This window comes from Cetorhinus maximus, chromosome 16 (genome assembly GCF_964194155.1).
Source record: "Cetorhinus maximus chromosome 16, sCetMax3.hap1.1, whole genome shotgun sequence".
NCBI classification, from domain to species: domain Eukaryota; kingdom Metazoa; phylum Chordata; class Chondrichthyes; order Lamniformes; family Cetorhinidae; genus Cetorhinus; species Cetorhinus maximus.
The window spans coordinates 53100987-53117439 of NC_135894.1; the positions used below are offsets into that span (position 1 = coordinate 53100987).

Below are 16453 nucleotides of genomic sequence, written 5' to 3' on the forward strand. Positions count from 1 at the left end.
TGGGTCCCAAATGGACCTGGGTGTCCTTGTTCATGAGTCACTAAAAGTTATCATGCGGTGCAATTAGGAAGGCAAATGGTATGTTGGCCTTCATTGTGAGGGGATTTGAGTACAAGAGTAAAGATGTCTTGCTGCAGTTGTAGAGAGCCTTGGTGAGACCTCACCTGAAGTATTGTGTACAGTTTTGGTCCCCTTATCTAAGGAGGGTATACTTGCCACAGCCGAAGCTCACCAGATTAATCCCTGGGATGGCGGGATTGTTTTATGAGGAGAGATTGGGGAGACTGGGTCTGTGTTCCCTTGAGTTTTGAAGAATGTGTGTCTTCATCGAAACTTATAAAATTTTTACAGGGTGTGACAGGGTAACTGTAGATGAAATGTTTCCCCTGGCTGGTGAATCTAAAATCAGGGGACATAATCTTAGGACAAGGGGTAAACCATATAAAACTGAGATGAGGAGGGATTTCTTCACTGAGGTGGTGAACCTTTGGGATTCTCTACTCCAAAGGGCTGTGGAAGTTCAATCATTGAGCATGTTCAAAACAGAAATCAATAGATTTCTGGAGACTAATAATTTGAGGGCTATGAAGATAGTGCAGAAAAGTGATGATGTGGTAGATAATCAGCCATGATCTAATTGAATGGAGGAAAGCAGGCTCAATGGGCTGAATGGCCTACTCCTGTTCCTATGTTCCTATAATAGTGAGATTTTCAATGAAAAAAAAACGAGCATGTTGAATAATTACTTTGCTTCAGTATTTACAGTAGATGGGGATAGTGTGCTGGACATCCCAAGGAAACTGATATTGGACCAAGGATGGGAACTCACCAAAATTAATGTAAACAAAGTAACAATAGGCAAGAAAATAATGGCACTAAAAGAATGATACATCCCCAGAACTACAGTTTCCATCACAGGGTTTTAAAGGATGTAGGGGAGAACATTGTAATGCCCTAACCAAAATCTTCCAAAGTGTTCTCAATGCTGCCGTGCTTTTCATCTCTCATGCTTTTAGATTTGAAAATTGCACGTCATTCTTCTATTTGCGAAGGGTGAGGGGGCTATCCTGGGCAATTATAGAACAGTTAGCCAAACATCTGTTGTCAGCAAATTGCTAGAGTCTATAATTAAAGATAGTTACTAAATACCTTGAAAATTTTCAGCTGATGAGGGAGCCAGCATGGATTTGGAAAGGGTAGGTCATGCCTGATGGACCATATTAAACTTTTTGAGCTGACCAAAATTGTGGACAGAGGGAGCTATTTTTATAGATTCCAAAGGCACTTGATAAGTCCTTTATAAGAGACTGTGTTAACTAAAGTTGAAGTTCATGGAATTGAAGGCAAATAATTAACCTAGTTAGGAAATTAACCGAGTGGCATGGGACAGAGAGCAGGGATAATGGACAGGCACTCCAATTAACAGGATGTGACTAGTGCTCACCATCAATGGTCTCTGATAGAGTCTCAACTATTCATTGTATTGACGACTTGGATGATGGAATAGAAAGTCACACATCCAGGTTTGCTGATGACATAATGACAGGCAGCGCTGTAAGCAGTGTAGATGAAAGTATAAAATTACAAAGATATTAATAGATGTTTGCTTGTTTTGTATCGTCCAACTTTTTTCCCATTGGGGAATAGTGTGAAAATGTTGGAATGATTAGCAGGTTGATTATCAGCCTGAACTATGTTATGAATACTCCTTCCATGACCAACAATTCCTGGTGTGGGGCTTAAACCTGGAGCTTCTGACTGAGGCATGGGAGCCACAAGATGATCACATTAGTAGATTAAGTGAACGTACAAAACTGTGGAAAATGGATCTAAATGTTTGCAAATGTGGGATCATCCACTTTGGACCTAAAAATGCTAGAATAGAGTACTTTCTCAATGGTAAAATGCTCGACACATTAGAGATTCAAAGAGACCTGGGGGTCCCCGTATATCATTAAAATGTCATGATCAGGGACAGAAAATAATCAAAAAGGCTGATGGAATGCCAGCCTTTTGTAAGTAGAGGACTAGAATAAAAGGGAATAGAAGTTATGTTACAGTTGTACAAAACCCTAGTTAGACTATACCTGAAGTACTGTGAGCAGTTCAGGGCACCACACCTTAGGAAAGATATATTTGCCTTGGGGAGAGTACAGTGTAGATTTACCAGAATGATACCTGGACTTGAAGTGTTAAATTACAGAGTAAGATTGCACAAATTAAGGATGTATCCCCTGAAATTTAGAAGTTTAAAAAGTGATTTCATCAATGTTTTCAAGATATTAAGGGGAATGAATAAGATAGGGAGGAATGTTGCCCTGGTTGGGGAGCCTGGAACTATGGGACAAAGTCTAAAAATTAGAGCTAGACCTTTCGGGAGTGAAATTAGGGAACACTTCTACATGTAAAGAGTGGTACAAGTTTGGAACTCTTTGCAAACTAAATCCATTGTTAATTTTAAATCTGAGATTGATAAATTTTTTGTTAACCAAAGGTATTAAGAAATATGGGCAAAGCTGAGCATAGGGAATTAGGCAAAAGATCAGCCATGATCTCATTGAATGGCAGAACAGACTCTGGCTAAATGGCTTGCTTGTTCCTATGTTGACTTTCTGTCTTGAGTAAGAGTGCTATCACTGACCTAAGGCTGATGATGTTTTGTTTAAAAACTGTGATATGCTAAAGTTTTTCTTCTCAAATTTCAAATATTTTTGTTTTCCCCAGGCTCTGTCAAGTGAGTCATTTGAACGACTTCCTGTTTTTAACAAATCAGCTTGGCGGCATTACCAGACCACTCCAGAAGCAGATGATTGGAGCAATCCTAGCAGTGAACCTAGGGATGCTTCCAAGTACAAGGCCAACCGGTAATCCTGTTCTATCCTCAGCCTGATGACCAGTGTTCTGGTTTCATAGAAACCCAAGCTTTGTGTGTTTCTTCCCTTGGATCCATCAACAGCAGATGGCCAGTACGTAGTTCTTCTATTGATTACTGTTGAAACCTCTTACTGGAGATTCGGAGCACTTGCAAGGTTAATGGAAAAGACTTGTTATTCAAATGCGGTTTTGCACTTCAGACTGCACTAGTCTTTTTTTTAAGGAAATACTTGTGATGTGGATGTTTTGACCTCTATCATTCTATAGTAAATATATTTTGTGGAGATTTATTCTGGACTAGTGAAAGATGAAAAAGGAACATTTGCAGCTACACAATGATCAATGGAGCAGTGCTTAAAATGAAACTTTTTAAAATGATCAACATTATTTTGTCAGAAGTAATTAGGTTTAGAAAAAGTATGTAGAATCATTTCTTTTAATAATAGTAAAAGTGACTGAATTTCATACTATTTTTAAGCTGCTTTATCTCTGTTCAATGAAGGGTTTTGCTTGACTTTTTTAGCCCTGTTAAAATCCAATTACATTTGACTCTAATACTTTTGTTGAAGAAATTGATCATGAATTTGCAACAGTGAAAGATGTGGAACAATATTGATAAGCATTAGTGCCATCTTCCACTATTTAGAGTAGAAAAATCTGAAGTAATGTAAATCAGGGTGAGAGGGTTCCTTTTGGAACCAGAACAATCATCTGGTTTGGACTGCTGTTTCGAAAGTCTTTGCACTGAAAGCTGTAAGGACTTTTGGTAATTAGCTTGTTCAGAGACGGTCCAGTTTCACACGATAAAACTGCCCATAATTTGGTGGTTGCTTACAACCTTACAGGGAAGCGGAAATATCTAGTTATTGTGAAATGTCATTCTTTGATGGCTTGGAGGGAGTTTTTGCATTGCATCATCTAGGATATTTGTCACAGTGCAAAAAATGAAATGATACTTCCCCATTAAATTTTCCTTAAATGAAAAATATGGAGGCTAACGAATTTTGGCAGGAGTGAAAAACTGACTGTTGGATTGACTGCTTATTGTGTACCCCACCTGGTTTTCCTCCTCTTTGATCAGCTGAAAGTGAATTTGGGTGGCATGTGTACAAGTGTTGGTCAGCTCAATACCATCAGTTTCCCAACTCTGCCAAAGTTGAAAATTACCTCCAAGAAGTTTTTTCTAGTAGGTTACTAAGATAGCTATTTTTTAGAATATGCCATTAATTTGGCTTAACAGATGAGATGTTGGGGGGGCTGGTTAGTTCAGTTAGCTAGACGACTAACATGTGATCAGATTAATGCCAACAGCATTTGAAACAGGGTTCGATGCCTGTTTCAGCTGAAAGCATCCTTTCCCTAGCTGTAGTAAAAATAATCTAAGCCCTTTGCTGTGGTTCAGCAAATAATCGCGAAGGACCTGCCTTCGGACAGAGAACTGAAGAAGTAGATGAGATACTGTAGCTTGAACATTCTCATTCTTCTACAGTAGATCAATTGTTATGTCAGCACAACCTGATTGTCAACAGCATGCTTGCAAGTGCTTTGTTTTGAGTGATTTATTTATGTAGTGTTCGCCAACTAAAAGAACAAAATGTCTACAGGATGTTAATCTCAGTTGGTGAGGGGTAGGAGCTCCCTTGTAGTTAAAAGTATTTATTTCCCTTTACAAATATCCTTTGTGTTCATATGCCTACTGTGGATTGCAAAATCTGTCAGAGTAACCAAACACAATCCCATTTGTAAGTACTGATCTTTTTTAAATCTATGTTACATTATCTTTGCACTATTTTTAAGTTATTAAAAATGGCGTGTTAATAAGTAATGGTTATACAGTGGATTTATGTCTCTGAATACATAGGTACAATTGTTGATAAAAACAAACTTGGTCTTCAGCAACTCAGCATTCACCTGAAACAGCTCGGCAAAAATGTGTTGGGCAATGAAACTGACTGCAAGCCAAAACTTGCATATTTTGTTGAAAAGGACTTAGCTGCACCTTCACATTTCCAAAAAAAACCCATTCTTTTTGCCTAGCCACCATATAAATTTGAATTATATCAATGCTGAAGGTATTGCTTATGTATAAAAATTATCTGCATTTCAAGAGCTATACAAGGCAACTGATTTGTGGGTTTTCACAGAACTATGGGTTAAATTACAGGATGTAATCCACAAAGATTGGTAGAAGTCTTGAAATCTTATAATGAAAACAGAAATTTGACTTATCTATTCACCATAAAACAGTGGCTTTGATGTGTATTATATTTCTCAACAATTTATTTATTACCCAGACAAAAATAATTTGACAGTATGCACATTACAGCCTTGTGTCCTGGTTTCTGCTGTCCTTTGCCTATGTGTCTCTGAAACTGTCAAGTAATTTAATCCATTCAGAAACATTCTCAGTGGATGTTTGGTGAAGAGGACATATTCTGAAGAATAACAAAGTTTTGATCTTGTGCTTAGGACAAACAACTCTGATTATCACAAGTTGTATGTAGAAAGAATATGGAATTGGAACCATTTGATTTGAAATTCTGCTTCTAACTGGCTCAGTCGTGATATAGTTTGCACACACTATAAATCTGTAATCTTATATGGGATAGATCTTGATTTGTTACAGAATGATGGTGAGGCTGCAGCCCATTCCACATCTCTCCATATTTATTAAATTCAGAAATGTTAAAACGTGCTGCCGACTTGCTGTCAGACTTGCACTATAATGCAAAGTCGAGATGCACAGTTTAGTGTCCATTTTAGCTGGATGCCAATGTACCAGTCTCTGAATTATCAAATTTACGTGTTCCTTTAATAGAAAAACATTAACCCTCTAGTAAAGGACTGTCAGCTTTTATGTGAATGTTTGAAGCCTGATGTTCCGATAACCAGTAACTGATAAATAGCAAAAAATACCTTTGATGCGCTACAGATGAATTCAAGCTTTGAGAGTGCTGGAGCTTTCAAAAAATATTATACTTGTTAATTACCAGAATTGGTGAAAAAATTTATAATAGTGTTTTAATTCTGCCAACAGCAATAAGCTTCTGATTAAGACGTTGTGATTTAAGAAGGGAAGATGTACACAGTGACATTCCTGCAGCTTGTTAGAAATGCTGTTTTCAGACTTCAGCTGAACATCATACACGGCCTGACCCAGTTTAACTGCTATTCACAGATGATGGCAGAAGTGATAAACATGCTGTTCATTATTTCATTCAAGGTCATCTGGAGGGGTGAGGGGTGAGAGAGCTGCTGAATTATAAACGTTAAACAATTTTAGCAAATAGCTTTTTTCCTATGAAGGTATTTTTAATAACAGCTTAACATTCTGCTTTTAAGGTCCTTTCCAAAGAACTTATAGTTGAGTCCCTATATTTTGAATGTTTTAAGTCCATATTTCTATAGCACTATTCCACTATCCTGCATTTATTTTTGCAAAGAGATATTATTTCATAGATAAAAGCTTCCAGATTTTTGACTTTCAAGATTCGGAAACTAAGTCTTTTGGAGAGCGTTCTAGACCTATTTTTGCAAGCGATGAAACCGGAAGGACCACCTAGCATCGACCTAGGCACCGGAAACGACAACGGCAACCTCAGTCTTGTCGACCCTGCAAAATCCTCCTTACTAACATCTGGGGGCTAGTGCCAAAATTGGGAGAGCTGTCTCACAGGCTAGTCAGGCAACAGCCTGACATAGTCATCCTCACAGAATCACACCTTTAAAGATAATGTCACAGACACTACCATCACCATCCCTGGGAATGTTCTGTCCCACTGGCAGGATAGACCCAGCAGAGATGCCATCACAGTGGTATACAGTTGGGAGGGAGTTGCCCTGGGAGTCTTCAACATCGACTCCTGACCCCATGAAGTCTCATGGCATCAGGTCAAAAATGGGCAAGGAAAACTCCTGCTGATTACCATGTACCACCCTCCCTCAGCTAATGAATCAGTGCTCCTCCATGTTGAGCACCACTTGGAGGAAGTACTGAGGGTGGCAAGGGTGCAGAATGTACTCTGGGTGGGGAACTTCAATGTCCATCATCAAGAGTGGCTCGGTAGCACCACTACTGACCGAGCTGGCTGAGTCCTAAAGCACATAGCTGCTAGAATGGGTCTACAGTAGATGTTGAGGGAACCACCAAGAGGCAAAAAAACCTCACCCTCACCAAACTGCCTGCCGCAGGTGCATCTGTCCATGACGGTATCAGTAGGTGTGATCACTGCACAGTCGCGGTGGAGATGAAGTCCTGCCTTCACATTTAGGATACCCTCCATCGTGTTATGTGGCACTACCACTGTGCTAAATGGAATAGATTTCGAACAGATCTAGCAACTTGAGCTGGGCATCCATGAGGCGTTGTGGGCCATCAGCAGCAGCAGAATTGTACTCGAGCACAATCTGTAACCTCATGGCCCGGCATATCCCCCACTCCACCATTACCATCAAGGCAGGAGATCAACTCTGGTTCAATGAAGGGTGCAGGAGCATATGCCAGGAGCAGCTCCAGGCATACCTAAAAATGAGGTTTCAACCTGGTGAAGCTATAACACAGGATTACTTGCATGCCAAATAGCATAAGCAGCAAGTGATAGACAGGGCTAAGCGATCCCACAACCAACGGATCAGATCTAAGCTTTGCAGTCCTGTCACATCCAGTCGTGAATGGTGGTGGGCAATTAAACAACTCACTAGAGGAGGAGGCTCCACAAATATCCCCATCCTCAATGATGGAGGAGCCCAGCACAGCAGTGCAAAAGATAAGGCTGAAGCATATGCTACAATCTTCAGCCAGAAGGGCCGAGCGGATGATCCAAAATCTTGGCCTCCTTCAGAGGTCCCCAACATCAAATGCCAGTTTTCAGCCAATTTGCTTCACTCCACGTAATATCAAGAAACGGCTGAAGGCACTGGATACTGCAAAGGCTATGGGCCCTGACAATATTCTGGCAATAGTACTGAAGACTTGTGCTTCAGAACTTGCTGTGCCCCTAGCCACACTTCCAGTACAACTACAACGTTGGCATTTACCCGGCTATGTGGAAAATTGCCCAGATATGTCCACAGAAAGCAGGACAAATCCAACCTGCCAATTACTACCCCACAGTCTACTCTCAATCACCAGTGAAGTAATGGGTCCTCAACAGTGCTATCAAGTGGCACTTGCTTAGCAATAACCTGCTCACTGGCACCCAGTTTGGGTTCTGCCAGGGCCACTCAGCTCCTGACTTCATTACAGCCTTGGTTCAAACATAGACAAAAGGGCTGAACTCCCGAGGTGAGGTGAGAATGACTGCCCTTGACATCAAGGCAGCATTTGACCGAGCATGGCATCAAGTGGCCCTATCAAAACTGGAGTCAATGGGAATCAGGGGGAAAACTCTCCACTGGTTGGAGTCATACCTATCACAAAGGAAAATGGTTGTTGGAGGCCAGTCATCTCAGCTCCAGGTCATCACCGCAGGAGCTCCTCAGGTTAGTGACCTCAGCCCAACCATCTTCAGCTGCTTCATCAATGACCATCTTTCAATCATAAGGTCAGAAGTGGGGATGTTCGTTGATGATTGCACAATGTTCAGCACCATTCGTGACTCCTCAGGTACTGAAGCAGTCCATGTCCAAATGCAGCAAGACCTGGACAATATCCAGGCTTGGGTTGACAAGTGGCAAGCAACACTTGCACCACTGATATTTCTGTGTTATGACAATTGCAGTTGGTAAAGCGAAGTTATTTAAAAATCCCAGAGGGAAACTTTAAACCAACTGTCATAGCCTATAATTTTAAGTGTTATGTTTGAGATGCAACTCTAAACTCCGGAACCAGACCACCAGTCCTCAAGACTTTACATTAAACCAAAATGAAACATTTTATTAATTTAAACAGGTTAAAATACATGACTACAAATTACGACTATCATAACTTTTAACAAATTCCCGAACTAATCTCCATTAAGGCACCAGCAACCCATAGACTTAACCAGACACCAGGCAAAACATTTTCACCTTACAAATTCAGAATGAGGTTCTTTTCACTTTGGTTGCTGTGGAGCCAGTTGGAGGCTTACAGCTGCCTTTTGATCTCACATTGCCTCTGCTCTGCACACCCAAAAAGGTTGTCTTGTTATACCTACCGCTGCCCATTGAAAGTTAATTCTCATTGTATCAACAGCCTCTGAATTAAACCTCTCTAACAATAAAACCCTTTTCATAGTACCAATTTTATTAGTAATATAAACATATTGCTTGTTAGTTGCTAGATAGGTGTCCGTTTTCACCCTACTTCTTGAATGCTCTATTCAAAAAATGCAAATGCGCACTATCTCTCTTGCATATCAAAACTAGTACACATCAAAGCACCTCAACTAGCTGGCTTTAATCCAATTAAGACACACCAACAGACTAAACCTCTATTTTAAAAGAAAAATAATTCAAATAATATTATATACATTAATAGCTTCATGACAGTCAGGCAATGACAATCTCCAACAAGAGAGAATCCAACCATCACCCCTTGATGTTCAATGGTCTTACCATCACTGAATCCCCCACTATCAACGTCCTGGGGGTCATCATTGACCAGAAACGGAACTGGACTAGCCATATAAATACCGTGGCTACAAGAGCAGGTCAGGGGCTAGGAATCGTGTGACGAGTAACTCCCCTCCTAACTCCCCAAAGCCTGTCCACCATCTACAAGGCACAAGTCAGGACTGTGATGGAATACTCCCCACTTACCTGGATGAATGCAGCTCCCACAGTACTCAAGAAGCTTGACACCATCCAGGACAAAGCAGCCTGCTTAATTGGCACCACATCCACAAACGTTCACTCCCTCCACCACTGACGCACAGTAGCAGCAGTGTGTACCATCTCCAAGATGCACTGCAGGAATTTGCCAAGGTTTCTTCAACTGCACCTTGCAAACCCACGACACTACCATTTGGAAGGATAAAGGCAGCAGATAGATGGGAACACCACCACCTAGAAGTTCCCCTCCAAATCACTTGGAAGTCCTGACTTCGAAATATATCACCATTCCTTCACTGTCGCTGGGTCAAAATCCTGGAACTCCCTAACAGCACTGTGGGTGTACCTACACCACATGGACTGCAGTGGTTCAAGAATGCAGCTCACCACCACCTTCTCAAGGGCAACTAGGGATAGGGATGGGCAATAAATGCTGGCCTAGCCAGTGAAGCCCACATACCGTAAAATTAATTTTTTAAAAAGTGCTTGACCCCAGGAACATTGAGTATGTTGAAAGACTTTTTAAATTTGTTTCACACTCAGAGGTTGAGAATGTGTTATCACAAAGAATTAAAATTGCAACTCGAGTCCAAGATGAAAGTGGCACACATTAAACTGAAATGTCAAGTGCTTTCCTTGATGCATCTGCAGTTTACCCACAATTTCTTATGATTTCTTAATTAATGAAATCTTAGGAAGGATGATTGCTGTAATATGCTGCTATTTTTCTCTGAAGCCAAGTAATTTTATGCACTCTCATTTAGAACATTAATTTTGGACAACTGGATTTTTTTTTAAGGTTAGCTTTTGATTATTCGAGAGGTGTTCATAGCATGCTACTGATCAGGTGATGTTCTCCAGTTTCACATTTTAAGTTTGATTTGATACCAAGAGCAACGTACAGATTAAATAAAAAAACAAATATGCTGGAAATAAGGCAGCATCTGTGGAGAGGGAAACGAAGTTACCGTTTCAGGTCAATGATGTCCCTTCATCAATCCACCTTAGCCCACCTTAAATTTCACATTCTACTTTTTGGTATTGCTGTAGATCATTGCTTTTCTTAAAGTTACCATTTTTGGAAAAATGGATTACTAAATCTACTCCTAGTTTAAAGACGCTTGTGTGTGAAAGTATTAAAATGTCACTGCTCTAATAATGCATAGTAAGATCTCCCTAATACTCAACAGTCATGATTTAATAAAAATTTATGCTTTAAAATCAGAGTATTCAGTGCTCATTATCATTCTGGTAATATTGGACTGGCTTTTTACAGTCAGTGGTAAAGCTAGCTGCCCACAAAGATCCAGCGTCAGTTTGTTTCCAGTGCCAAGTTAAGGAATCTTCTGGCTTTCAGCAGCAGCATCATCAAGCAAGATAAGCAGCTGATCACATTGAAGTATTTTAACAGCAGCAAAGTATAAACCATTAAATCCCTTCTCTTAAATTTTTAATTTTTGCACGGAGCAAAATAAATAATTGAGATTTAGTTATAATGGGATTAAGGTAGAAAATATCATAAACTTATTTTTAAAATGTGTGACTTAGAATAGATTTTTGCAGAGATTAAAAGCAAAATTTAGTGGCTGGCCAAGGGAGTGGGAGAAGAGATGGGCAGGGGCATTGAATAGGGCAGCAAGTGAAGTTTCAAGTTCCTGGTGTCAGGATAGAAGTGGTGGGTTGGAAGCAGGATGGCACTGCTGACTGCATGCAGCAGGTAGCTAATTGTAATGCATGCAATGAATACTGATTTAAACACAAGTTGTTGCAATTAAATGCTACCTTTGCAATTAAGTTGGAGGTACACTGAAAACATGGGCCTTCATTTTCATGACCAGTTACAGTTGGCATGGAGCAGGTGAGGCAGTCTTTGAGGTAGAAAGTGAACCAGTTGGAACAGTTTGTTGGAAAAGGGGAGGGGAGGCATTCAAGCATTTTAGGGTAGATCAAGGGTGACCGAGGGACAGTTGAGGGGCATTGAGTGTAGGTCTAGGGTCACTTGAGAGCAAGACCAGGGTGTGGTTGAAGTCCACCAGGATGTAGTGTTAGTGCAATTTGTTCATAGGCACAAGGTTTTTATTGAAGGCCAGGACACCAGTGGAGCACACACCTTTGCCTAGTTTTGCCCTATGTTCAATTTCTGGAGGCAAAAATGGGTCTTGTCTACGCAGTATTCCTGGATACTTGGTGGAGGGGGAACAGTGTGGAGGAAGGATGCCATTGGCTCCTGTACACCAGCAGACAGAAGGCCAACAAGGGGTGGAACCAAGCCAGTAAGGATGGAGGCAACTAGGGGCCAATGCAACAACGGGCAATGCACATCCTAAAGTCTGAGAGACAATGCCAACAATGTCTGAGGTTGTCTAGGGAGGCAGTCACTGACCTGTGTGCTTTACTCCAGGACAACCTATGGTCCCTTGCACGGGGTGGGGTGGAGGGGGGGCAATGCCAGTCATTTTAAAAGTCACTGCAGCATTGAACTTCCCTGCCTGGAACTCCTTCCAGGTCTCCATAGGGGGCATGTGCTGCTTATTACAGGCAGCTGCACATCATTGCATCAGAAGCTGATCACAAATGCGCTATTTGTTCATAGCACCCTCGCCTTTGAATCAGAGGGTTGTGGGTTCATGTCCCACTCCCGGAAACTAAGAACTGTGATTGTACTCAAAAGAGTTGCAATCTGTGACTGTTGATAACTCGAAAGAGTATCAGTAGGAATCCAGAGAGCCAGGCTGCAAGGTCAGTGGGCGTTGGTGCCATCGCGCATTTCACACAGGTGCTGGGGAGTTATTGACCACGTACATGGCGATGAGAGCTCCCTGGGATCAACCTGCAACCTTCATAAACAGAAAAAGGTTCCACCCATTAATGTGCAATTAGTATGTGACCACAGGAGAGACACATTCCACCCTCGCCTTTGAATCAGAGGGTTGTGGGTTCATGTGCCACTCCCGGAAACCAAGAACTGTGATTGTACTCAAAAGAGTTGCAATCTGTGACTGTTGATAACTCGAAAGAGTTTCCAGGTGTGTACTTGGTTCCCAGGGAACGCTCATGATGGATACATTCTTCACAACACCCAGGTGCTCCAGCTATTTGAAGCCTTACACCAATGTAATCACTGCATATCCACCGGACAGCAAATCACCAATGACCGTAGACATGTAACTCCATCCTTGCGAGCCCAATCACTAAGGTTTCAGCACTTGCCCTTACATGATTATCACTTAGCATAATTTTTGTCTATGTGGGCATCGCTTGTCCCTAATTGCCCTTGAGAAGGTGGTGGTGAGTTGCCTCTTAAACTGCTGCAGTCCCTGTGGTGCAGGTACACCCGCAGTGCTGTTGGGAGGGAGTTCCAGGATTTTGACATTCCATTGTCATCTCATTCTTTTTTAAACTATTATCACTCCATGGTTTACTGTGTCTAATAACATCAAAGAACATTTTTTGTAAATATCTATGGATTTGTTAAAACTAAAATATCTGAGTTCTCTAATTTATATTGGTGAAGTATGAATTTTTTGAAGAAAAAGTTTGAACTTTTTTTTCAAAACTCAGTTGATTAAAGCATGAACCCCTTCATCACAGTATGGCTTGAAAGCAAACCAAGAGAAGCTACATTAGCATGTTCTTCAAAACTCAAAATATAAAGGAGTATTTTTGTTGCTGTCTTTTTTAAAAATAGTAATATGTACTCCAAACTATGAGCTGCGACAAGTTGTGGGTTTCAAAGTGAAACTCTATGGAGGTCAAAAATGCAGATAACTAAAACAAAAATTTAGCTGAAGCCATGAATATTAACTAGAAATGTTAATAGAAAATTGATTTATTTCCATCTGATAAATTATCCATTGCCCAATGCTGATACCCTGCCATTTTGTAAATGATGATTTATTTAGTAAAATCATTTACAGTTTATTTGTCTGTTGACAATCCTTCATTCATCCTTCCTCAACAAAGTTAGGTTTTATTATTGGTTTAAGGATTTTTTTTTAAGAGTTTGGATCCCTAGCCTGTGCAGTTTCAATGATTTTCTTATTCATCCCATTGCATATGAGGGCAAATCATTCTCTTCCAGTACTGTCTAGTAGCAATTAGTGCAGTGTGTACAAGAAGTGCACTCCTTGATCCAGAAGTCAGCATCTGAACTTTGTTTTGTATCTAATTAAAATAAAAAAGAACTCTGGGACATTTAGGTTGCAGCCAAATGGGGAGGAGGAAATCTGGGAACTTCTGGGCACCAACAGAAGAAAATTCAAGTTGTCAAGTATTGTTCAGAACAATGTTTAAATTCCTCCTCACAAAAACAGTAGTCTTGTCTTTAATTGAGTAAGACTTTAAAATAGGTTTTGGTGTTTTTTGGCACTTCAAAATTAAAGCTAAAGTTAAATGTATTCAATTGATACCAACTCTTGGTTTCATGTTCTTAACTGCCATAAATCTTTTTAGTACTGATACCACCATGCTTGCTTATATTCTGATGCTGTGTTACTTCCAATGTGTGAAGCTGCCCCAAAACTCATCAAACAAAACACATTTCATATTCTTCCAATCTGCTGGAGGGCTACTGTACTGACAGAAATACCCAAGTTTAACTGTTTCAAGAGAAGCAGATTAGAGACAGAATTATGTAAAAAAAAAAAAATCTCCCCTACCTTTGGAAAAAATACATATTAGCCGGTTATTTGGCCCATATTGCATTTGTACTAAAGATGTTTAACATTGGGATTCCATAGCTGGTCTGATTCAATTCTGTTCTGGTGAGAATATCTCGGTGAAGTCTTTTTCAGTATTCAAGATTACAATAACTCCTATGTATCTGCTGTCAAAATAATGTAAATAAACCTGGGGCAACTCTCCAGGCAGACTTTAGTAAGCTCACAGCTATTTTGGACTTATAAGATAGGGTCAGATTGAGAGGGCTCTTCACTTATTTGATCTCATTCTTCCATAGGATCAAACATAGTGTGCCAGATCTTGCCAGAGTGGGGATCTCACAGTGTGACCTATTAATTAAACATTTTCCTGTGCCTTTCAACTCAATGTTTTTGCATTGTAAGTTGCTTGAAGTGTGAGTTGATGACAGCTTGGCAAGGGCAAATGGGCATGTGGGGCCTCAATGAACATCAAAACCAAAAATGCATCCCTTTAACCAATGTGATTTAAAGATAAAGAAGGAAACAAGGTCAGCAAAGAAAGTGGATGGACTAAAGTCAAATCAGATATAGAAAGAAATAGAGGGAAAGATTGGTCATAAAGGGAAACATGATTTTTATTATTAAAATGACATTTTAAAAATGTCTAACAATAATTAATGGCAACAAGGAATGGGGCTTCATAGTTTAAGTTGTCTAATTTCTGGGCCAGAAAGTTAATCAAGTAACAATTACTAAAAGTTACTTATGCTGTTAGTTACCAGATTTGAATTTTTGTGGAAAGTTTAATGGACAACAAATGTGGAAATTCAGTAAGTTCTTAAAAATATCAGGGAGGCTAAGGGCAAGATGTCATTTGTGGAAAGTGAATGGCAGAGCAGCATAAACCAACCAGATGGGGATTCACGTCTCACCTTATCTTAATTCCCTAAATGTCCTGGCCATTTGTATATTTAATAGAGTGTGCAACATTTTTTTTCAAACATAATTGAAGAGGTTGAGACCTTTTTCCTTGGGGTGGGTTGGAGGAAGGTTTGGTAGAGGCATACAAAATCCTGAGGGGTCTGGACAGAGTAATTGGGAAAAAGCTGTTCCCATTGGTGGAAGGATCGAGAACCAGCAGGCACAGATTCCATTTTATCATAATTTTATATACCTCAATTAAGGCTCCCCTCCTCTGTTCAAAAGGAGGCAAAAGAAGCAATGGAGACATGAGGAAAAACCTTTTCATGCAGCAAGTGGTTAGGATCTGGAATGCACTGCCTGAGAATATGGTGGGGGCAGGTTCAAGCAAGGCATTTAAGAGGGAACTGAACTATTACCTGAAAAGGAAGAATGTGCAGGACTATGGAGAGAAGGCCAGGGAATGGCACACGGTAAATTGCTCCTTCTGTGCTGTTACCATTCTGTGAGGATTCTGATGTTCATTGAGCTTCAAATTTGGATCCAAAATTGGCTCAGAGGCACAAAGTAAAGGGTAAGAGTCAATGGGTGTTTTCATGACTAAGGCTGTTTCCGGTGGGGTTCAAGCAGGCTTAGTACGTGTTACATGTCAATAATATAAACTTGAATATGGGGGGCATGATTAAGAAGTTTGCAGGTGATATGAAAATTGGTTGTGTGGTTGATGGTAAGGGCAAAAGCTGCAGACTGCAGGAAGATGCTAATGGAATGGCCAGGTGGGCGGAAAGGTAGCAAATGGAATTCAATCTGGAGAAGTGTGAGGTAGTACATTTTGGGGAGGGGAAAACAGGCAAGGGAATATACAATAAAAGGTAGAATTCTGAAAAGTGTAGAGGAACAGAGGGACTTTGGAGTTCATGTTCACAAATCTCTGAAGGTAGCAGATCAGGGACAAGGTGATTAAAAAGACTGATGGCATACTTTTAATTTATTGGCTGAGACCCAGAGTATAAGAACAGGGAGCTTAAGCTATAACTGTATTAAAATGTTGCTGGAGTACCATGTCACCACATTACAGGATGGTTATCAGAGAGGGTACAGAGATTTACGAGGATGTTGCCAAGAATGGAAAGTTTTGGCCGTGAGGAAAGATTGGATAGGCTGGGGTTGTTTTCTTTTGAACATAGGAGGGGAGCTTTAATTGAAGTATATAAAATTATGGGCAGCATTTTCCCCCTTGTTGGGGGCGAAGTTGAAGGGCGGGC

General features: G+C 40.4%; 1 protein-coding gene across 1 annotated transcript in view; it reads left to right on the forward strand.

Annotated features, from left to right (window-relative positions):
• The window catches only part of pdk3a (pyruvate dehydrogenase kinase, isozyme 3a), an 85138-nt gene that overhangs the window by 60885 nt on the left and 7800 nt on the right, over positions 1–16453 (forward strand). The window contains exon 11 of the mRNA XM_078559828.1: positions 2725–2864. Within this exon, the coding sequence (XP_078415954.1) occupies positions 2725–2864 (140 nt within the window). The remainder of the gene's footprint in view (positions 1–2724; positions 2865–16453) is intronic.